Raw genomic sequence first — 23496 nt, 5'->3', positions numbered from 1 at the left:
CTGCCTCAAGTCTTATCTGCATTACATGCTTAACGTTCAACACCTAGGATTTTTCAGTGTGACACTGGCATTTGTTCACACCCTAGGAATACACAGGTTAGGACCTATGCAAAACAATGATCTGTTTTGCCTAGCTAAAAGTGGGGTCCAGTTACTTTGCATCCTGTAAGGAACATGCACAGAAAATATTCAACCAAGTATTTAAGAGACTCTTAAACTACTATCTGCCATTCAGACCTTTCCCTACAGTCTTATTTGTACATCATACTTACTTCCTATAATTTTCAAGAGAATTATCGTTGTAGTAGATGGAAATGCCAAGTAGAAGTGCACACAGGCCTTGCACGAGCTGTTCCTCTTCTCCAAGGTTCTCAGCTATCTGCCCTGTGAGCTAGAGCTCTTGTTAAGGATTTTTGAGATACTAAATAAGCACAAAACATACCGCATAATTCTCTGTTCCAAATCTGCTGTTTCAGTCTAAGTTTCCTCTTAAAATTATTTGCCCATCTAAAAGCAAGCTTAATTAGTACACCAACAAGCTATCTTACAATTCAAAGGATTTGAGAAACCAGTGGTACTGCTTAACCTAAGAGATTCACTTGTTCCCAAACAAATCTTTAGCTTAAATAACAGTTTAGCCTAGAGTACTGTAGTCAAATATTTTTCTCAAGAGTAAGCATAGAAATAAGCTTCGATACAGGTTAGAAACATGCCCCCTACTTCTGGAGAAGAGCCTAATTCATACTAAATACTTCAATGAACTTGTTAAAATGAAAAAGAAAAAAACACACAATACTTAATTGGCAGAATCCCTCCCCGAGATGGCCTAGCTTTCTGCTGTGCCTGAAGTTACACGCACATCTTACAGTCAGATTAGCATACAGAGAGCTCTGGCAGTAAAAGGCTGCTTCCATCTCCTGCCCTGATATATTTCCTTGCACTGCATGCAATATCCCTGCTAACTGATCTAGATTAGCATTTGATTTTAACATGGACAGTCCAAATAACTACTAGGCAAGTCATTCTAATCTGCTAACAAGTCAAGGATACAAAAGGTATATTGGCTGGATTGTGAAGGAAGTGTGTGACAGCAATTGAGCAGTTGCTTAGCCAAGTACAAAGCAACATCAGCAGTCCAACCCTGGTCTGTACTTTGCTGCCCTGGAAAAAATAACACCCCCCTCATTACTATCTTTCCACAATCAAAGGCTAAAATACCAAAAAAAGAGCTGTACCGATTCAAAACTCACCTTTCAGTGCATTTTAGAACAAAAAGTAACACCTTTCAAAATACCCATTCGTTAGTTATACTGAACACAGCTCTAGTGCTTTGGTGAAACAAGTATTAAACCACTCGTATTTAGCTGCTTTCAGAGCAAAAAAACAAGCAACACAGATGTGAAATATGACTCAAGGCAAATTAGCATCAATATCAACTCATAACAAATTAGTTTTGCATGTAATTAATACTAGGGTAACATAAAGGAACATACACACAACCCTTGCAAAGAAGGAACAAGGTGTAAATTAAGGCAGGTAAGGATGCCCTGTAAGAGATTCATCACTACAGCCACTTCCATTTGCTGCTGCCTACAAAATGCCACGTGTTCTTAACATAATATTGAAGTACCTTTCTATTCAGACAAAAGAGTATGTACATTAAGCCAGGAAGGGGAAAGCTCACTACCATGATTGAGGGATTTATTTTTTTACTGGAAAAAAAATAAGAAAGTCTATTTGTGGATGAAAACATCAGTTCTCTCCCCCTTGTCTTTGCTGCAGATAAATATGGACACAGCAGCATTAAGGCAGGCATGCATTCCTTCACAGACGGTCAGCGTTCATGAGGCAGCCTGGCAAAATGTTCCCTGCATGGAAAACCGCTTCACGAGTTTGGTAAAGTAACTGGAAGATTAAGTCAAGTCTCAAATACAAGACAAAGCATATGGACCTGTTGGGATGCCTTCAAAAGGGAGGCAAGAAAATACACTGATAGGAGTGGTCACAGGGATCAAAACAGCAGCAAGAAGTATTAGTCAATGACAAAGAAGAGTCCATGCCTGAGAATTATCTGTGCTTGAGACACTGGACTTCAATCCTTGCCTCTGGTAATCCCTACACTTTAGGGCTAAAGACAGTATTTTTTTTAAGCATTAAAGCACGACAAAAACAAGCTTCCCAAGCTCTTTAAATAAGCCTTTTAGCCACCGAAACAGCCAGTGAGCATCACTCTGGCAAGAAGCTTCTTCTGCAGCAGGCTCCCAGCAACCATCTACCACTGTGGACTGCAGGACAGACAGGAACAGAGCCTACCAACTCCACTGGGACTAAAGACCATGCCCTGAAGGGACTGCCTTCAAGCACTATTGAGGTGCTGTGATCTGTTTTAAGATATCGTCATCGCTAAAATGAAACAGATAACCTCTAAGGGGAAAAAGAAAACACAGAATTATAGTCAGACTGTGGCAGCCAACCATAATACTGCTTACATGGGAAAGGAGAGTGTTTGGCCCTTTGGCCCTCATCCTCACCTTGACTTCCAGAGACCCAAGTGAACAGTGTCAGAACAGCAGAGACTACAGCCATCAGCACCAACTGCACGTTACCACATTGTATTGCCAGAGTAAGTACTACATATGCTGTTAGGAGTCACTGTTCAGCTTCTCTGCGACCCTGTTGTTGCATTGCATTAATGCACATATTATTTTCCTTGCTGCTAACCTCCTACCTGAAACCCATGACTGGTTGCCACTGACCTGCATCTCCCTGCAGGCTGCCTAGTCCCAGTAAACTTTTCTCTTTTTTGCTCTTTCTGTCCTCAGGACCAGCCCACTGAGCTTTCCCCACCTGCACTGGGGGGTCTCCCCTCCCACCACGTACTTCAAAATTAGTTCATAACCTCCATGATCTAGAACACTTCTACATGTCTGCTCATGAGATGACACAACAGTCCTCCAACAACACGTTTCAACAAATATTCCCTCACAAGCCCTTACTACCCACTAGGTAAGAACTGTGTTCACGCTCCAATCCTCCGGTAAATCAAATTTAAACAAAATACGACATCTCTTGCATTTTTCAAGTTCTTAGAGAAAAAAGCTACCATGCCACACTGGTGCAGTGGATTGCACTAGTACTGCCTTGTCAGACACCATAGCTGATGAACCTGCTGACTACACTGGCCCTTCTTGCTAGACCAAAACTGATGTGCAGGTGATTTTCCTCACAGAACTATGGGGCCACTTAGATGCCACTACGGGGCCTCTGGGAGTCACCTGTTCTGTACATTGCCTTACCACAAAAAAGCTGTAAAAACATCAGTTCTTCCTAAATCCCTTCCAGATTAGATGCATTAACATCCTCATAACACAGGCAACTGCGTACCAGCCTACCACAGAAATGCCTGCAGAGGAACATACCCTTATACTCCCACCTGCCAGTACCCAATGGACAGGCAGACTGCTCATTTTTCCCCACCGAGTGTTCCTCACACTTTGGACTGGTTCAAAACTGCTGGCAATCTGTTTCCCCAGACCTCCTGCGCTGAGAGTAACTGCTTTAACTGGCAGTCTTGTCCCACAGGACATTTGCAGACTTCTGAACTGACACTTCCACCAGTCTTCTATTAAAATCTAGTCAGCAGCACAAGGCTGCCTGTGCTTGTGCAGGTTGGCATTTCCAGCACACACCCCCCCTGGAAGCAGCTGCACACCACGTGTACTCGAGCATGGCATCCTAGACTGAAGATTAAAATGCTTGGCCTAATCATTCCCACACAGCCCAGAAGAGCCTAACACACACCTAATTAACTAATACACACCCATTTTCTAGCCATGCCACGAGAATCACTACTCTAACAGGTTCCAGTCCTCCATGGTAGCTGTCCTACAATTCATGGCTGGTAACAATCCAACCCCACCCCTCTGCACAACTACAAATAAGCTAATTCAGCACACAACTCCACAGCAGTGATATTTCAAGAACTGTTTCTGCTCAGCTGACAACTACATCAGCAGTGCTCTAAGTAACACAGCCTGAAAGTCAGGCAACTCACTTCAGGGGTCATTCACTAGTAATAAGTAATTGAATGCTAGTAATTTGAATGCTATTCAAATCACTGGCTCTGTGGTTAAAACTCAAAAGCTTCTGCTGTTAAGTGTAACAGAGTGGCTGAAAGGCAGGTTAAACACCATCTTTCTTTTAGCAGCCAGGAAATGAGCAGCATGTTCCCACTTCAGATGGCACCAGCTGTTTGCTACAGGCCTGTCTGAGGAAACAGAGTTTCTAACAGTTTAATTTTTCTTAAAAGCAAAGTGCGCCTGTCAGGTGTACAAACGGCAAATGAGTACACCCCATTGGAAAGAAAGCACCCATGTTCCCCAAGATCTTGACCCCATAGTTTTATGGAGCACCCCCAGAGAATCCCCTGGAGACACAGAAAGAGGTGGTTATGCTAGGAAAAAACCCAAACCCAACTGCAACACAAAGCTGTGAGTGGAAACACATCAAAGAGCAGTTAAAGAAAACCTCCCCAGCAAAACCCAAGACAAAAGGAAAAGGCCTGCTGTTGGCAAGAAAATGCCGAAGCTGTGCCAAAAAATACATACCCGTCTGTCGATCTTATCACCCTGCAAGTTACACACACGTTACTTGAGAACGTTTAAGATGAACACATTTCAGAAACATTCCCCCAAAGTTTCAATCCCCTGCATCATTTAAGGCTACATAGCCACAGGCAGTTATATCATCTCAAATTCATCTTAAACAAAAAAGCAGGGAAAAGGATAAAAACGAATTCTGCTTATAATCAGGGAAAGCAAATTAAAGAAGTCCCATCAATTAATTCAAAACTCCAGCATTTTGCCATTATTCTTAACTGCAGGAACGCCTAATCACTGCCCAGAGCTAACCATCTCCTTATCATTACAACCATTTGGGAAGAAAGGATGCGTAACAGAAGTTAATGTCGCAAGGAAGTGTGGTCTGGAAGGTAAAGTTAAGCCACCTGTTTCCAAAGCCAGGTATTAAAATACTGTACAACTTCAAAACAAGTTTTTGGCTTCCATCAGCAAAACCAACAGTCACCAATAGATGACAGACTGTTCTTCTAAAGATGTTTCAGGTTTGCAGGTACAGGCTAAATGCGAACCAGGCACTTCTGCAGCAACAGCAAGATGTGCCTGAGGATCCTGCCTCTCTGCTTTGTCTTTTAAACCAAGTTTAAGTTCCATGTGCTTTAAAGCCCCCTGCCTACTGACAGCAAGCAAGATAAATGCTTGATGAACAATAAGATTTGCTGCTCCTCCCTCCCTTCAGCACAGGGTGCTCTAAGCAAATTTTAAACAGGAGGGGAGAGAGAGAATCCTTGTCCTTGGGCTAACACTAACGTCTTCCTGTGATGCACCTGCTCAAGAACATTTTTCCTGTACACCTGAATTTTTATCCCATTGATGGGCCAGTCAGGGCCATACCTGTGAGAGGATGTTGGTGCACTGCTGTAGCAGCGACACTGGTGGGTTGCCAATGCTCGTCGCCAGCTGAACTCTCAGGAGCTGTTCTTTCAGAGTCGCGTTTTCCTGTAAGGCGTGGGCCAGGGCCACGGCAGCACACCAGTTAGAGAGAGAGTCCGTTGAAAAGAGGCCCCCGCAGAGCAGCTGACCAGCCGATACAGAGTTACCTGTAGCTACCAAAAGGGGCCGGAGGTACAAATGAGATTACAACACACCACAGAAACAGCAAGATATTTAAGGCATAACTGTACCGTAAATGAACAAAAAAATTAAAGGCCACCTATTTCAAGTCTTAGAGAAACCCTAAACCAAATCATTATGCTTGGATCTGGCACCCAGTAACAGGTAAGTAGTTTTGGGGAAGATAACACTTGATGCAGTGAACTATTCCACTGCTTCACAACTCAGTGCAGAGATGGTGGTCTTACGTACCGTCAATAGTAGATGGCAAAAGTGTCGAAACAATTTCTCCTTGTCCTTTTTGGTTTTTGTATAAAAAGCACTGGAAACAGTAGAGAACAGCACATCGGAGCACAAAAGGCTGCCTTTCATTTACCATGGACATCAGAAGCACTACAATTGCAGGTCTATTTGGTAATAAAAATAAAGGCTATTAGGACAAAGTTGTGCATGAAGACAACTGTAGATAAACCATTTGGGGTGTTTTCTTAATTTCCCACCTGTTTTTCTACCCTCTAAATCCTTTTGTAGACTATCCTCTGGCTGACAGCAGCAGCTCCTCCTGACCTAGGAACTTGTCAACTAATTGCTCATTCACTTTGTAAGTACCACCAAGTAAAGTTAAATGAAATGACTTCTAAGCCTCATCTCTGTGGAAACACAACTGACACCTTCATGCTATACCTATTATGCCCAATGTGAACTTGAAGCTGTTTGCCTGTATCTGAATTTCAAGTTCTGAACTGAAAAATCCTTTGAATTTGACTGTTGTTGTCTATACCAATACATCATTACCTGACATAATTGAACACTTGCCTTGGTGGATTAGAAGGTGCATTGACAGAGGCAAAGTAGTCTTGATTCATCTGGCATCCTCGAATGACCTCTGACACGGTATTAATGGTCTACAAAGAGGGCAGACAAAAAATGGAACAGTTAAATATGAGCAATAAAAAGACAAAAACAACAAAAGAAATAGACACAGATGGGAAGAATGTGAATTAGTTCAGCCTCTTTGGGATATCCTGAAATCCAAAAGAAAAAAATAAGCAAATGCAAGTATTTTCTGGCTGCAGATTATAATTCAAAAGACTCTAAAATGTGAGTTCTCCATATAGGAAGCCAACATCTGAGATAAATGCTTAACAAGTACTGTAACCAGTTGCTGCAGAGACACTGCAGTCATCCCTGAAGATTCCTGTTTTTACCCACTCCCGTGTCTATTTGTTCCCTCTTACTTCTGTCAGGATATCAGCAGGAACTCCCGTTGCCATCAGGATAGTGCAGAGCTGCTGTAACAACCCACAGTGAAACATGGCCTTCTGACAACTGCTGGTAGCACCTGGAGGATTTGTGGGAGACACGAGTACCCGAACAAGCTAGAGGGGAAAAAGAAGTCCGTATGTAAAGAGTCACAGACTTTCCAAAAGGCAGAACATGATTTATCCATAAAAAACAATTGCTCCTAAAAACAGGCATAAAACACAACAATTAAACAGCATGTCCACCTCATTACTAAGTATGGTCAATTGATGCTGAGTTTAGTGTAACCCTCAAATTCTCAAGTACTGGACTCCATTGCAGAGGTTCCAACTAAGTTGTGAACAATCACACTGATTTTTTATTTGGCTCACAATTTGTCCAAGCTACATTTTGGGAAGCAAGAAACTAGCTTCATAAGTCTCAAGTTTCTACATGAAGTGTTCCGTAACAGGAAAATGTGTTTTTCTGGAGGGGTGAGCAGAAGGCAATGTGTCCTACAATCAATAATTATGAACCCACCATAAAGGTAAATGCACCATAACTACACATGAATTCAGGAGGATTCTTTATAAGAACACCTCTAGTCATATATTTAACTCCGATCACTGTTACATCTTAAGTTACATGAAATGAAGTTACTTGATGCACCACCCGTTACGAGTTCAGCATTTAGAAATAGTACGTGCACTGAAAGGAGTATCTCTCATTAATACTGGCACACTAATACTGTGAGCTAAAGAAAGCACACATTTCTCAGCTGTCACATGTTGCACATGTTCCTCACTGTAAGCAAAGCTGAAGAAGCCTTGATATTGGTACTAGCAGCTAGAAGACGTGTTTTACCTGCAGCATTAGATGAAGATTAGTTACTTTCTGTGCAGACCAACCGCAATTGTCATCCCCGACTTCAAACCAAGGCTTCATGCGCTGAATGTATGAACCCTCTTTAAAGAAATTCTGATTGGAATTATTATTCTTCAGTAAGTTTTGTAAAAGGAGGAGACAGTCTTCCACTACTATTCCTGGTGGAACAAAAAGAAGATTAATCAAAGGTGAGACAGAAGTTACTAGTTTCTCCACATACTCAGCAGATTCTAGGAGGCACAGAACACACAATTCTGAACTCTTTGTTCTTAACACCATCAAATTTTAATCAAGAACTGTGAACCTCAAGCATGAAAAAATAATCAAAGATCAAGTGAAATATATCACTGTTGATCCAGCATATTTCAAATGAAACCAGAATTATGGTTCTTCCACAAGTCTGAAGCAGAAACTGTATTTTCAAAGAATACATAGTTATAATGATAAGTTAATTGGTAGTCATGTGAAGGACTTGAAACAAAGCATCACGAACACTTGGTGTCTTGAAATATATGTACTTCAAGTTAAGACAGAGACAGTAGTGTTGCTTAAGTACTAAAATTAAATTCCTCTTAAAGTGCACCTAAATTTTAACTGATTATACACGCTTGTAATCACTAGCTACAATTTTGGCTCATTTCAGAGTTTCATTTTACTTTTTTAATGAAGAATAAAATGACAAGAGAAGCAATTCTTAGCAACATCCCTTACAACAAACCAATATAGACTGCGCTCCTTGGAGTTGAAGCAAATGGGTTTTTTGTTTGTGGGTGTTTTTAGGTTTTGCTTTTGTTGCTTTTTGTTGTTGTTTTTACTTACAGACTGCATTTGCTGAAAACAAACTGCAGGTGCTAATCAACTATGTGCTCTGAGAGAAAGTCCTTGGACAACTTAGTCCAGAGGACAACACAAATAAAGGTAGCCTGCTCCTGGTACTGCTGGGCTGCCTTCTGGACTTCATAGAAGGGATAAATATTTAGTTCTTACACTTGTTAGAACACACAGACAGTGCCAGACTTGAGAGTGGGATAACCAAGAGACCAGCTGTCACATTCCCCCCTTCCCACTCCCACTGCAGAGCCACAGCTGGTAATCCAGCCCTCAGCAGGCCACAGGCAGGAGGAACACACATGTATAAAGGAGAAAAGAAACAATTCTTGGCACATGGGAGTTTACATACCAAGTCCCCTAAAATTATTAGCTGCCTAAAAATAGCAGCTTTAACTTAAAGGATTGCTTAATCCTTCCACGCCAAGATACCTGGAATAGCTCGGCTGGGAGAGCAGCAGTATGTTAACTGCTGCTGCAGCTTGCAGGAAGGTCATCTTTTTACTCAACTAGATCCTGCACTAAACTGCAGCCGGTGGTAAACTCAAGTTGCCAAGAGAAACAAAGGAAATACGTAAGAACATCATTTTTGCTCATTCTTTTTCTTATCCTTCACCCCCAGGTAAATGATTTGCCTAGGAGCTGACCAGAAAACTGAAGTCACCAGTAATGCTGAAGATACACAGCAAGCTGTTACTTCCAAGCATCCAAGGATTTTGCAGGAGGAATGCCAACACAACTCAGTAAGTGACAAAAGGGGACACTGCCCAAGTACATGCACTCACAAATATAAACCAAACATGAACACTTATGCACACATGCCCATACAAATTAACTGTTATCTTAACTCAAATATCTCAAAGCTAGATTTCAAAATATGCTGAGAACCTGCCTACTTGCTCATGTTTCTGCTTAATTTGTTACAACCCAGGTATGCGTTTTGATCCTTCTAACCATTTAACAAGCTCCAATTGCACACTCATGTCAACTTTTAAACAGTCACCCATTAACTTGTGTAAAAACAGAAGGAACAATCACGAAAAGAGCCTTAGACACATCTGTACCTCCATCACTGTTCCCTTCTTCTGTTATGATATCCAGAAGTCTCTCAAAGGCATTTTCAAAGGCAACAATCTTCTGTATGGCTGCATTACTTTTTGTCAGTTGCTGTAACAGCAAGACTCCCTTGGTAGAAAGAGGGAAGAAGTGATTAAAAACTTAGTTTTACTGAATTTTACTAAAGAACACCACTTGTCACAAGTCACAGCTCTCAGAAGAATGCTAAAAGAGCAGCATAAGCCCTGGCCAGGATCAGAGAACAGAACTGCATATCCCCCGCATTCTGGCACAGGTAACCAAACCCAACATGGACATCACCCAGTATTTACCACACGCCTCACCACACTTGAAAAGAGAAGCACAACACTGCCAAAAAGGATGCTACGTGGCTATACACAAGAACAAAGAGTAAACTTGTAAGACACCTCATTTTTTCTGTACTAAGTAATTTGAGCTTTCTGCTGTTTGATGAGTAAAGAGGAAAAAGACAATTGAACCTGACAGAAGACCACGAGAAAGATCAGCTAACACAATAGGAATACAACACTCGATGCTTGCAAATACACAGGAACAGCTTGTCTTCGTTATCTGATTTGTGGCAAGACATGCAGAAACCACCTGACTCAAGGGAAGACTCAAGTATTTTTAATTAATAATCATGATGCTTCCCTCACATGCATTCATTTAACTTAATCCAAATTCTGCACAAATATTAAGCAGCTCACACAGTTGACAGCTGCTAATTATGAAGAGAATCAACAGCCTCTGTTCTATACTTACATCATTTCGTATAACTTCCCTCGAGTCTGCTAGTAAATCCATGAGTCTAGAAACGCCTGCAAAAAGTACACAAAAACAGGCATAAACATAAACAGGCATCTTTTCTTGCTAGAGGTCTTGATAACACCTCACTCAAAACTGCTCTAGCTCTCTACCTTCTGCTTGGTGAGCTTCCAAGCTGAAGCTCACATGCAAACAACGGGAGCACTCACCCATAGGACTGACAAGAATTATCTGCTGCACCTGAGGTCCTTGCTGCTTTAAAAGTGATGTAAGTAGTTTCACTCCAGGCCAACGAACATGGAAATCAAATTCCTGCAAAGATAGAGAGGTAATTAAGTAGTAAATTCCTCATTATTCCACTTCCTCTTGGAGACAACAGTTATGAACAGACACAAAACTGGCAAGGGATTTTATCTCCTGTCCATTTCTTTTTCCATTCATCCTACATGTATTACAACACATGGCCGACAAATCAAAACACTGGTTCTTGATTTCATTATACAAGCAAGACGAAGTCCCAGCAGTTTCCTTCCCTCCCTCCCCCCCCTCAGGGGTTGCTTTCCTAGCTAATTCTTCTTTCCAGAACAGACAGCCCAACCCTCATGGGATCAACTCATGTTACTCAGAAATTTTGGGAAAAAAACCAATGCCTTTGGCTCTTTTCTATCTTCTCCCCATTCCCAAACAACAACAACTTCTGTTAAAGTAGGATCTTGAAAGAAAGAGAAAGCTCAAGAACTAATGAGTCTACACACTGGCTTTGACCACCACCACCACACCTTTGGGCTCCCCAGGTCAGCTTAAACTCAGGAGCTGGTGACTGGGCCTACATCTCAACTGAGTCACCCCACAGAGCTTTCTGTACTTCTAAGCCTTACGGTTTTAAGGCGTCACCTTGAAGTCACCCACTGAATCACCAATTCAGATGACAAATATTATTTTAACTCTGTACCAAGTTACAGGTGAAGACTGAACGTACATCATCCCTTCCTCAGCATCCCCTCCTCCCTCTCAGTGGTATCTTGTTTTAAGGTTGAAACAAATGGCTTTCATCCAGGTCATAGACTTGGCTCATTTCCAACCCCAAACTTGCTAGGCAGTCAGGCACTTGACATTTGACACATGCTTCCATGGAAAGGTGAAAACATGCATTAAGGTAAGCTCACTGTGCAGCACTACATATCCTTCAGTATTCCCAGCACCAAGCCGTTGCTTACCTCCACAAGTGTCAACAAGAGTGTGACATTTTCTTGCTGTTTAATGAAAATCTCTGTGAACTGACTTCCCAAATCATCAACTTGTTTAGGTGAGTTTTCTTCTGTAATAGTCAAAAGCAATGTATTACAACACATGAACAGAGTAGCTTTGGTTAGTTGTATTTTTATTCTCACTAAAATAGAGCCAAGGGTGACAGACAAGCTTTTGATCACTGATACGGTGTTAATAAGTTTAAATAATTTTCAAAAACCAAACACAGCCACAAGCTGTGCACAAAAAAAAAAAAAAAAGCAGCAGCTTAGGCTACTCTAAATTTTTATTGAGAGCTGTTTTAAAATCAAGGAAGGAACTAACAATCTACCAAACAGAAACCTAATCCAGTATAAATATTAAAAAAATCCTCTTCCCATTGATCACATCCACATTCACAGTTCTCAGACCGTCACCTATTTCAGATAAAACCAAACAATTCTATGGGACCAGAGAACTCAGACAAAGAAAGAGCCCTCACAGCATAGGAGGAGCAGAAAGACTCAGTATTTCCACGAAGGTCACCTAAACTGGTACAGGATTCTTCACCTTTCACCTTTTTGCAAGGGTCATGTTTATTTCACACCAAGAAGCTTCAAAAGAGAGTAGTGAAGAAAGTAAGCCACAGAATCACAGAATAAATAACCTCAGTTATATTTTGACACAGCAGTTAGACAGGACTTAAACATCAGGAAGAGAGAATAATTGTGAAAGAGCTAAGTATCAAAACTTCCCAGCCTTGGCATCTAAATTAATTTCACAAAGAAAATCAAGTGTCATTCCATTTACTCTCTGGTTGTGCGCAATCAAAGTAGCGGATCAATTCAGTCTCACAGAATTATTTGATCATTGTTGCATAAATGGATAATAAGCAAAAGTATCCCACAAGACAACACAAAACATGCAAACTAAATCTCTGCCTCACTGCTGGCTTTCCAGTCTGAGTGACAATTTACAAAACTCTCTCACAAAACTATCTTATTTAGGCACTAATGGTTGGCACAGTTAATGAACTTCCACTGACATACTCACAAATTGCAATTTTAACTCAGAGGTAGCTTCAGATTGTTTTCGTTTTGGACAGGAGGAGAAGGTATTTTCAGCTCCAATACAGTTTCTGGGACTGGAGCTTTTCAGCCAAGGTAGTTGAGCAACCCAGTCCCACTCAAGAGATGAGAATTCAGTTCTGTGACACCTGTGGCCACCTCTAAGAAATTAGTATCTCATTGAGTTAAAAAATCACATCAGTTCCTTGCTCAGCTGTGTTTCTATGAGGTTTCTCAAAGCAACATAACAAACCAAGGGGCTAAATGCACATTAATCAGCCACAGGGGTAGCAACACAACACAGCCACTCACATTCCCAACTCTGGCTTAGCACTTTTCTCCCTACAAAGCTTCTCTCCCCACACGTATCTCCTGAACAGTTTCCTTCATTGTTCCTCCTTTCTCCATAACCTCAAAGCAACTCCCGTCCCACAGAGCATGCTGCCATCAGCCCTGCCTCTGTCCCATGTGCCAGGTAGGACAGACCAGAAACACAACAGGTAAGGCCTGCAGCAAAAGCACTGCCACTTACCTTCTAAACTAGGTTACCCTACCAACCACACACATACATTCAGCACTGCAACGCCGTCCCATGCCAGCTGATGAAACCACAGGCACAAGAATGGCTCGAAGCATAAAACACAGGGAAAAACAAAAACAATTTCTGACCAAATCTGAATTTGGGTAATGGAAAGCAAAGAAAGGATTTTTTTCCTTTCACTTGAACCATAAGATTCACAGCCACCAACTGCTGGCAGCCAATCTCCTATAAATAGGGTCAAAGACCAGAAATAATCTTGAAACTCTGTACCTTGTTAGGGGCACACCAAAACTGAGAAATCAAAGGACTACCTATTTGCTTGGACTGGCGCCAAGAAAAAAATTTAATTCAGTCAAGCCAATTTCCTTCAAGTTGAAACTGTTCCTAACCATAAAACACTGCAAGCTGAGTTTATTATAACATCTATTTTTAAGGATTTCAGTACAGTTAAGAGGTCTTTTTATGTGGCCTTAGAGTAATCAGACTGAAGCTGATCATTCCTGTAACATAGTCTTGTTATAATCCTCCCAATGAGGCTGAGATTGGTAGGTAGTTTACATGAGGGACAGAGAAGCAGCACCAATCTGCTGCAAATTTTTAAGAGGACAAACTATGAAATACAGAAGGTAGCAAAAGGGAAGACAAATCACATGCAAGATTAACTCTAGCCCTGACACCTAGCAAAATGCAAGTACACCCTCTCTGAAGAGGAGGGGTCTTATCAAGTCTGGGCCACTCCCACAGTGCATCAATAAAGAAAAAACACAACAGACAAACCAAATCCACAAAAGGGCAGTTACCAAACTTGCTCCTGTAGAGTAGAGCAGCTGAGCCCTACTGAATCATATATGGATTGTGCACACTGTAGTTTGCTGCAAACAAAGCAAAGCATAAACCTGAACTTCTTTGCCCTTTATTTAAAAATACGGGCTTAGATGAAAATATTTCACTTGGAATTTGCCACAGGCTGTGACTGCTCGTCTCCTCCTCCAGCCACGCTCAGCTACGAATAGCAAGAGTTTGAACTATGGATTCTTGCTAATCCCAACCCTCATCCTTGCACAAGTTCTGGGTGCTAAGGCAAGAAGAGAAAAAACCAGCAGCCATCAGTATACACAACTTACACAGCCTCTTACTAGCTTGCCAGAGATCTACTTTTATTCCAAAAGCTTGGTTCTAGTTCAGCATGGTTTTGACTCTAAGAAAAGGAAGAATTAAATAATTAAAGTGAAGGGACGGGGAGAGAGGTATTTGTTTTTTAAGCTCTTGCTGTTTCCAGAATTATACCTAAGATTGCTCCTAAAAATCTACATGGATGTGGCTCAAATGAGGAGAACAGTTTCTACTTATTAAGATTATCTTTTGAAGATGCACCAATATCCAGCACTATCAATTAGAATGTAATCTTTAAATCAACACATGAAGTGCATTTTAATAAAAAGTTGAAGAAATAAGGAAGAATAAGAATAAGCGTTAGTGGTGAACTTACGGCAGAGGTGAACACTATTTTTAACATGCATTGCTTAAAAGGGACACTGTGAAGGATTTGTGTCAAACTTCAGGGCTTCTTGAAAACAAAAAACTCTGCACATCCTTCTTCCCATTCAAACCCTACCAGAACTGAGGCTGCACTTTCATGACATCCCAAACAAGAATTTATTATTACTATCTCAACAAGTCTGCCAGCATTCAGCATGCCCAGATCACATGAAATAGTACCTTGGGAAGCCACTTCAGCTCCAAAGCAAATTTGTACTTCAGAGCAGAACACAAAATGCACTCAACTTTAATGCAAGTCTTTACAGTGTCCTTTTTAAACAGCAGAGTGTGTTACGGGTGTGAGTAGCAACTACATCTATCAAGTACCATATTTATACAAGTAAAAGGGTTTTTACCTTCAGAATCATCTGTCAATGCAGATCAAAGAAAAAGAGAAAGAGAAAGGTTCACAAGTTGAATAGTTTTTCAAACAGCACAACCAATAGTAGCATAAGCTCAGATTTCCAAGGCAGCCATCCTCATTTCTGTGGCAAATCACTCCTTCAGGCAGCTGTACAGAACCACCCTGTACCCTTTGCAACACCCATCATCTCACATACAGAACTCAAATTTGTCAATTCTTTGCTCTTCTTAAGACTGCTATTAACATTCTTGTTGAGTCAAGAATGAAGGCTACTACCACGAGCAGGGAAAAGGAGGGCAAGTAAAGCTAACTGCCAACTTCAGAGAAAGTTAAGAGTAATGCATCACACAAAGGATTTCAGCTTACACATCTCTTGCAGCCTCCTCAGGTAAGAGAGAGCACGTTGCTGAAGGTACCTCAGAAGGACATAACGTGATGCAAACATACTGGCAGCAATGCCTACATATCAGACAATCCTCGCCTACTTCCCAACAGGACATTTATCAGTTGTTAAAGCAGGAAACGCACACAAGCTCAGCACCTGATGTTGTTCCCTGATGAAAGCCTCCTCCCAAGCTAGCGCTTGCGCAGCCCTCAGCTAGACCCCATCCCTATTCTCTGCACACATCCGAAAGGCTAAAGATGAGGGAGCTTGGATCATCCTGCCCTCAGCACCATTCAAGAGCCTGAACTCATTATGATCAGCAGCTATTTTGCTTGCCAGAACATCTGGCTCTCTTGGATCCAGCTCATCTATTAAATTTTTAAACCATTCTTCTTGCTCAAGCCTGATTTGGGTTACTACTGTCATTTTCGTCAGAGCATCCAAGTTTTTGTAAAATAAGGAGTTACTTTTCATGGCTGCCATCATTTCATTGGCCTTTCAGACCAGATTTGGTGCCTGACCAACAAATAAAAATAAAGGCTGGAGGGGCAGCAACCACAAAATATCAGTGTTGGCTAACTGTATAGGCCTAGTCAGTCTGTGTGCTGCCCTTACTTTTAAGGGACTAGCATAACGAGCCTCGGAAAATAAGTTCCACAACATAACTGTCAACTGTGTTTCTAAGTCTAATTATCTTGCGAAGTCTTTTCATAAAATACTGTAACAAGGCTGGCAAGCAACATATTCACACTTACTATAACCACCTTATCAAAGCTACCTGAGACTTTATCTCTTGGTATCGTTAAGTTCTCAGAACGAAGAGTCCTATTTGACAGTAACAGTCCGAACTGTCCTTTCCCAATAGCAGAGTATGACCTGGCGATATTTACAAACTAGAAAAAACAGAACCTGGGTGCTGTTCACGTAACATTGATTTTAAGATCAGCACGAGATCCAATATTGCTTTAGTGCCAGCTGCGTCAACAGATTTTCTTCACATCATCTTAACAGCTATGCGATAACAAAGCAAGTCTACATATTAGTAAACTGGATATTGTTACTTTCATAGCTTGAGCAAAACCAGCAAGGAAAGCACCCCCGAGTTAATACAACTATATCCATCAAGAGCTTACCTTGTTCTTCCTCTTCTAGGTCATTCGATATTACATTGTAGAGAGTGTCCAAAGCATAGCCAATTATTTCAGAATCTGAACTGCAAATAAAAGAACCACTTTGCTTTAATGACTTACTTATTTGCAACTTCTCTTACAATTTCTTGTTTACAATGTTGGTTTTCTGCTCAGGCAGTTGCCTTTACAGCACTACTGCAAGAGAGAACTGACGTGGATGGGTATTGTATAATGCCATGCTTTTACCAACCATGAGCTTCCCAGTCCCTTAAATGAAGTCAAACTCCCTTTGCCCATTCCACTCCCTGAGGTGGCCACATCCACAAGGTCTGGTGACACAAAACAACCACAGGAAGCTTCACGGTGAGCACGTCTCCCATTTCCTGAGTCACACCTTCCAACCTGTTCCTGCCAGGAGAAACCTCGAGTACAAACCTCGGGACAAACGTAGCAGCTATTTTCATGTCTTGGCCAAGCATTGGAAGGGCACACTGTCAAAACTAAAACCTCTCATTCAAACTTTTAAGCCTTTGTTTTCACTAATCTCCAAGGCATACAAAGTGAGGACTCCACACCACTGAATATTCATTCATATTTCAGGAAGCTACTCGGCTAGTTCACAGCAAACCCTCAAAACAACCTGTCCAACCAGCAGCGTTAAGAGCCAAGCCCTAACTGAGGCCAGCTACCTCTGCTAGACCACTAATTAAAGATGACAAACTTACAGCAGCTATTACAGCCAAAAAGCAGAGCTGCCTTAAGGTGATCCACCAGCTTTGAGAAGACAGAATGGAGCAACCCACTCCTACCTTTCTTGCATCACTACAGCAACGACTTGAGTAGGCTCTCACAGCAACAACTCACCCCCCTTATATGACACACTAAATCCAAAACTAGCAGTTATCACAGCTCAGCATAGTTTGTCCCTTCCCATTGGGTTCTGAGTTGAATCCTTGCCCTGCTTGTTGTCCTAGGCAGACACGTGCACTTCTTTTTTTTCCTCAGTGTCACACAACTCACCACCTGTGTTTAAGCTGTGTTGTAAGGGAAACAACAACTACAAAAAATCTGCCAAAATCTAAGTCAAAGCAAATAAAAGAAGTTTTTAGTCTACATAAACCTTCCCGTCCTGCAGGTATGATCACACTTCCCAACTGCATGTTTCGCCCTTTACCTTTAATGTAATTTTAGTTCAACACAGTATTACAAAGCCTGTGGCTTCCTTTGCATGTAACTGAAACAATTCCACATCTGAAAAACACATAAGTGACTTCCTGGAGACTTTTGGGGAGGAAAAAAAAAGTCTCAGCCTTGCTTTTCCTTTCCTCTCCCAGGCAAATCAGAGCTGCTACAAAAGAATAACCAAATTTTATGTGCATATGGAAAAAGCTGGCCTTGTTTTTCTTGTTGAAAGAAGAACACATCACAAAATGAGGACAGCAGCACCGTATCTTTGCGACTCACTGCCTTGCTTCCATCTGGTCTTCATCACACACAACAGTATTTTCCTGATTATTCTGTTCAGACTGAAGCTGTGCAATTTTTGCTCTGTAGTGAAAGTCTTCAGCCAAGAAAAAGATTTCCAGTCTCTCACACATCCATAAAAGATGCAGTCTTTCTGAAATGCAGCAATCCAGCGTAAGCCACCTGGGGCATCCTCCTGCTGCTAGTGGTGCTTTTATGTGGCATTCAACCAAAATGGCAAGTCAGCACTCCCCGAGTTCACAAACAATAGCAGAGAAGAGTCATATGGAAGTGAAAGTATCCACATATTGTGCTGCCCAGGTAGGGTGCCTCAAAAAGCTTTTACCTCCTCTTCCAAGCATGATCTATCCTGTCAAGTGAAGTCTGAAATAGCTGAATGTTTCTATCATGTCATCAGTGATAGCACACCTGGAAAGGAAGGCAATTTTTTTTTTAACCCTGAAAACTCAGCTCATGGAAGAGTGATCAAAGGACTAACAAGCAACATTACCTCTTACAAAAGCTTTAATTAAAAGCATAACACAACTCTGAAAATTTGGAAATACGAGTACAAAGCAACTGAAGCCTGTACTTTAAACAAACAAATTCTCTCTCTCAGGTTCATATTAGGTTTTTAACTACTACAACTGCCACAAGTAAATTTAAAAATTCTTGTTTTATATAAATAGAATAAAACGAGTCAAAGGTCAAGTTAATTTTTTGCTCTTCTGCCTTCCTCCACACCAACAGTTAAGTGGTGCTGATCTGTGCTACAGCCCATGCCAAGCTTTTTTGAAAATAGTCCCTGGTGGGATGTGGCAATATCCAGACAGCCAGCAAGGAGAAGGAAAGGTCCTCCTGTAGATCACAGTTCCTTCTTCATATTACAAAATAAACATATGGCCAAAGAACGCTGGTTTGTATAAGGGTCTGGAACATTTGAAGGCTGACTCCGGAGTGTTTTCAGGCTGCAGGATGGCTGATATGCATAGCTGAAAAGCTAGTCAAAGAAGTCAGTGTTCTATAGAGCCAGTTTCAACACTTGTATCTCAGCCCAGGCAGGAGATAGAGCTTATGGTAATCTACAAGGAAACGGGGTACCAGGTAGTGCATCTTGTACACTTAAAAGAGAAAAGGAGTTTATTTCTATTCCACATAAAGGCTGGGAAGAAAAAAAGGAAGCTGCCAGAAGCAACCATGAAAGATCTGAAGAGGAATAAAAAGGAAGAAAGAAGTACCCAGCACTTCCACACAGCCATGCAAACCAGGACCTTTTCCTAAGGAAATTAGAAGATGAAGCTGTAAATCTTTCTTTCTTACTTTTCCTGCCATATCAACTTCACAATGAGGAACACAGGAGCATGACTTGCAGCTGAACAGAGCTAAAAGGCAATTGACAAGGCAATGAGCAGCACAGAGATCAGGCAGAAAATCAAAGAAAAACTGCTACGTAGCTGGTGCAGTCCATGTGCTTATCACATCAAGTTTCAGGGGAAGGAGCAATTGATCCACCACAACCAAGAAATGCACTGGAGATAAAAGATGTTCCTGCTTTTACTCCAGCTCTACAGAAATAACAGTTAACTGTTGTGCTGCCATACTTGACTGAAAAGGCCTTTAATCCAAACAACTTTTCCATTAGATCACAATTGCACAGAAAACTTGTTTGCATTAGGAAAAAATAACTTCTTATCAGAAAAGTTGCTTCAGCTTTTCCATGCTGCTGTTAGCACCAGCAAGGCAGACTCTGCTGTTTCAGTGACCCCTGCCTGTTGCTGGCTCCTTCCCCCAAATTCCTTCCACCCAAACATCCCACCCCTGCAAAAAAAGACCAGAGAAAATTAAAAAAAAAAGGAGCCTCAGCCGACAAAACTCAAGCAAGACCCACTTCTACTCAACTAAAAACAAAGAGGAAAATCCCATGGGCTAAGATCATATTTTGATGCAAAAAAAACAAAGCAGCTGCAGGCACACATCTGAGACAACTGCCTGATCAGCAACATCTCCTGGCAGTGAGGCAACAGCCATCAGCAGCTTCCCAGCAAATAAACTGCACCTCCGGAGCTCCCTCACCCATCTTCAGGGCAACCTAATGATCACCGACAAAGTATACCCTTCTAAAGCTAAGCAACAGGAAAAAAGAAAAGAAGAGAAGATTCAGCATACTGTTTTCCCTGCTCCTTTCATATTACTAATCATATTTCTAGACTGTCTGTGAACTTGAACTTCACCACAGCCAGTCAAGGTACAGAAGCAGCACATGCAAGTGAGTTACATCAACGCAGTGCCATGTGAGAGGGCAGTCTGAGTCAATCACAGACTTCTGTTTTCTGAAAAGTTGGCTTGCTTCTTAAAAAATCTTAAACAGCTGCAATCCAAAAAGAAAAAACTAACTAAGGAGGCCAGGAGGAAGAACGGGGCATTTTTCACTTCTGCAGAAAGCTTCAGGGCAGTTTGAGTGGGCACTGCAACGGTCCATCACAGATGACACGCAGGGGTGGCCCCTCACGTGGGGATGACAGCACGCCAGCTGTCCCCCACCAGACACCACCCCGACAGCTGAGCCTGCGACTCATTTCTCAACCCTCTGTGCAGATCAGCTGGCAGCCACTTGTACTCCCACAGCAAGAGCCCCCAAAGCCTCTGCTCTGCTCTCACTGCTACCAAACAGTGTGCTCCCACAGCCCATAGCCACGGCTCTAAAACAAGCCACAACGTACAGGCCAGCTGAGGCACCCGTCCACTAACACCATGCCATAGGAAATTGATCTAGGAACTTTTTTGTGGAAGCCAGTATTTTTCATCTAAAGACCCAAGACACAAAGATGTACCTCCTGGTTTTTGAGCTGCTGAGTCACACAACACCCCTGAACAGAGCTCCAGTACACTGAATTCTGAAGGGGCAAGTGGAGGTGAAAAAAGCCCAGAAAAGCTCCAGGTTGATGCCCAGCCAAGTTCTCTTTTAGCATCTCAAAGAAAAGGAGATCAATGGAGCCCCGCCCCCCTTCTCCAAGTTCAAATCTGGCCTGAACAGCAGATAAGTGGATGAACCAGGCTCCTTGACCTCATTTTTTTAAGGGCTTCCCCTTGGGGTGACTGTTGCTCCTGCTACCTCCCTTGTCCTGTTTCCACCATTTAAGCTGCATGCAGCCCACACGTGCAATTTTAACTCTAGCATGGACTTGTTTAGACAGCAGCCCCAAACCTTCTTCACAACCTGCCCGGTAAGCAGGGCCACCACCAGCCTTTGGTGAGCACAAATGGCTTTCTTGTCCTGTATACCTCAGCAAAGCAAGATGCCACAGTCACTTAGATCCCGAGGCCTCCTTCTAGACCCTGAACCACTGCTTAATTCCTGTCCTGACATCAGGAGACACTGCTGCTTCTGGTGTGTGGGCATGCACATATCCCACATATCCCTTCTGATATATCCTTTTTTTAAAAAAACAAGTTTGACATTCAATCCCAGACTGAAAGCACGTTACAATACACCTGCCTAAGAGCCAGGAGCAGGCAGGGTTTGAGCGTTAATCAGAGCCCTGCCAATAGCTTTGAAGTTGCGACACACGACTGCTATCAGTGCAAGCAACTGCAGAAGGAAAACACAGCCAAGATAACCAAGTTGTATATTGCATAAATGCTGTATTCTAACCCCTCCAAAGCACCGAGACTAGCATTGTAAGAGCAGTCATTCAACATGAGGGGATCCATGCCTCCTATTTGAACCCTTCAAATAATATTCCCCGTGACAAAACTATTCTACTCATTCATTTAACAACATACACAAGTCCTAAAAACACATCTGCTGACTTTGTTAATTTACTCTTAATTCCACCCACATCACCTTTTGTCCAATCTCAGGTTGACATGAGTTGCTTCAAAACCTTTTTAATTAATACTGCAGCTTTGGATTCACCCTTCCCTAATGCCACCTGTAGCAGCAACGGGACGCTCGGAAGCACGAAGCTGCACCTTACGCAGAAGGGACCTCTGCAGCCCATCCAGTCCCAGCCAGTGGCATCGCCTACAGACCACGCTGCGGGACGGCCTCCAGCTGGGTTGTAAGTACTGCCGGACAAGAAGCCTCCATGCCCTCTCCGGCCGAGCTGCTGCAGCGCTGTCCCCTCGCAGGCCTCCAGCTGTGACCGCCGGCCCTACAGCCGGCCCCACGCTGCCCACCCCACACGGGCAGCCCCAGAGCCCCGGCGGGCAGGCCTGGCGCTTACCGGTCGGTCTGCAGGACGCGAACCAGGTGCTCCATGGCCTGGATGCCGACCTCGAGGCGGTATTTCTGCGGGACACAAGGGACACACGGAGCCGTCAGCCAGCCCCAGCCCCAGCCCCAGCCCCAGCCACAGCCCCCGCCCCGTGCCCGGCCCGCCCGGCCCCGCCGCCACTCGCCTTGGACAGCGACTTGAGGGCGCGCACGGCGTCCCGCCGGTCGTCCAGCAGCGTGGAGGAGGCCACCCGGTCACACAGCTTCTGGATCTGGGGGACGGAGGAGGAGCTGTCACGGGAACCGGCACGGCACCGGCACGGCACCGCTACCGCTACCGCCGCGCCCCGGCCCCCCCCGCCTCACCGTCTCGGCGCCCGACGGCTGCGGCCCGGCGCTGGGGCCGCCCATGACGCCCCGGAGGAAGTTCATGGCCCCGCCACCGCCACCGGCCCCGACACGGCCCCGCTGCTCACGGCCTCGGCCCCGGCCCCGCCGCCGCCCCCGCCACGGAAGCGGCCGCCGCGCCTGCGCCGCGACGTGGCGCCGACGTGGCCGCCGGGGGGCGGGGCCTCGCGCCGTGCTGGGCGGGGTCTGCCGGAGCCCCGCCCCCCTCGGGTACGGCGCTGCGGGGTAGGGGTGCAGCGGGGGAGCCCTGGGGGAGCGGCAGAGGGGGGCTGGGGCCGGCTCGCGGCCAGCCGGGAGCTTGGCGAATTTCTGACTTGTTTTTATTTGAATTTCTGGGGCGCTGGGTCAGCCGGTTGTCTATTAGCGAGGAAAGAGGTTGAAAAGGGAGAGGAAAGAAAGAGAAACGGTAAGAACACGAGAAGTGTCCCTAAGTAGAGGTTCAAAACATTAAAAAAAAAAAAAAAAAAAAAAAGGAATTATAACACGAGCAGTGTCCCTAACCGCAACCCTTCTGGGTGCCGCAGAGGTTGAGCAGCGCCCCTGCCCCCCCGTATAAGCCCAGCGGGCCGAGGGGCGCCGTTACCCCAAACGTTTCCCCCTCACACCCCGCCTCAGGGCAGCGCTGCGGGGGGCACCGGGGCTGCAGCCCCACAGCCCGGGGGGCTCTG

General features: G+C 43.6%; 1 protein-coding gene across 5 annotated transcripts in view; it reads right to left on the bottom strand.

Annotated features, from left to right (window-relative positions):
- USO1 (USO1 vesicle transport factor) overlaps positions 1-22966 on the bottom strand; it is a 32805-nt gene extending 9839 nt beyond the window's left edge. Inside the window, exons 1-17 of one of the 5 annotated variants that reach the window (XM_082759356.1) lie at positions 22787-22966; positions 22606-22692; positions 22431-22495; positions 16744-16823; positions 15218-15229; positions 11705-11805; positions 10697-10799; positions 10485-10540; positions 9710-9830; positions 7797-7975; positions 6929-7069; positions 6507-6595; positions 5943-6097; positions 5472-5677; positions 4608-4628; positions 1051-1161; positions 273-391 (exon numbers count right to left, since the gene is read on the bottom strand). In XM_082759356.1, coding sequence (XP_082615482.1) covers positions 273-391; positions 1051-1161; positions 4608-4628; positions 5472-5677; positions 5943-6097; positions 6507-6595; positions 6929-7069; positions 7797-7975; positions 9710-9830; positions 10485-10540; positions 10697-10799; positions 11705-11805; positions 15218-15229; positions 16744-16823; positions 22431-22495; positions 22606-22692; positions 22787-22852 — 1712 coding nt within the window. In that variant the 5' untranslated portion in view covers positions 22853-22966. Of the gene's footprint in view, positions 1-272; positions 392-1050; positions 1162-4607; positions 4629-5471; positions 5684-5942; positions 6098-6506; positions 6596-6928; positions 7070-7796; positions 7976-9709; positions 9831-10484; positions 10541-10696; positions 10800-11704; positions 11806-15217; positions 15230-16743; positions 16824-22430; positions 22496-22605; positions 22693-22786 lie in introns of all 5 variants that reach the window. The other 4 variants (XM_082759355.1, XM_082759358.1, XM_082759357.1 and 1 more) reach the window with 4 other exon arrangements.
- Between the last annotated feature and the right edge of the window lie 530 nt (positions 22967-23496).

The sequence above is a fragment of the Aythya marila genome, assembly GCF_965140915.1.
Source record: "Aythya marila genome assembly, chromosome: 4".
Classification (NCBI taxonomy): domain Eukaryota; kingdom Metazoa; phylum Chordata; class Aves; order Anseriformes; family Anatidae; genus Aythya; species Aythya marila.
Note: the sequence above shows the minus strand (reverse complement) of the source record. Positions and strands in the feature narration are given on the sequence as shown.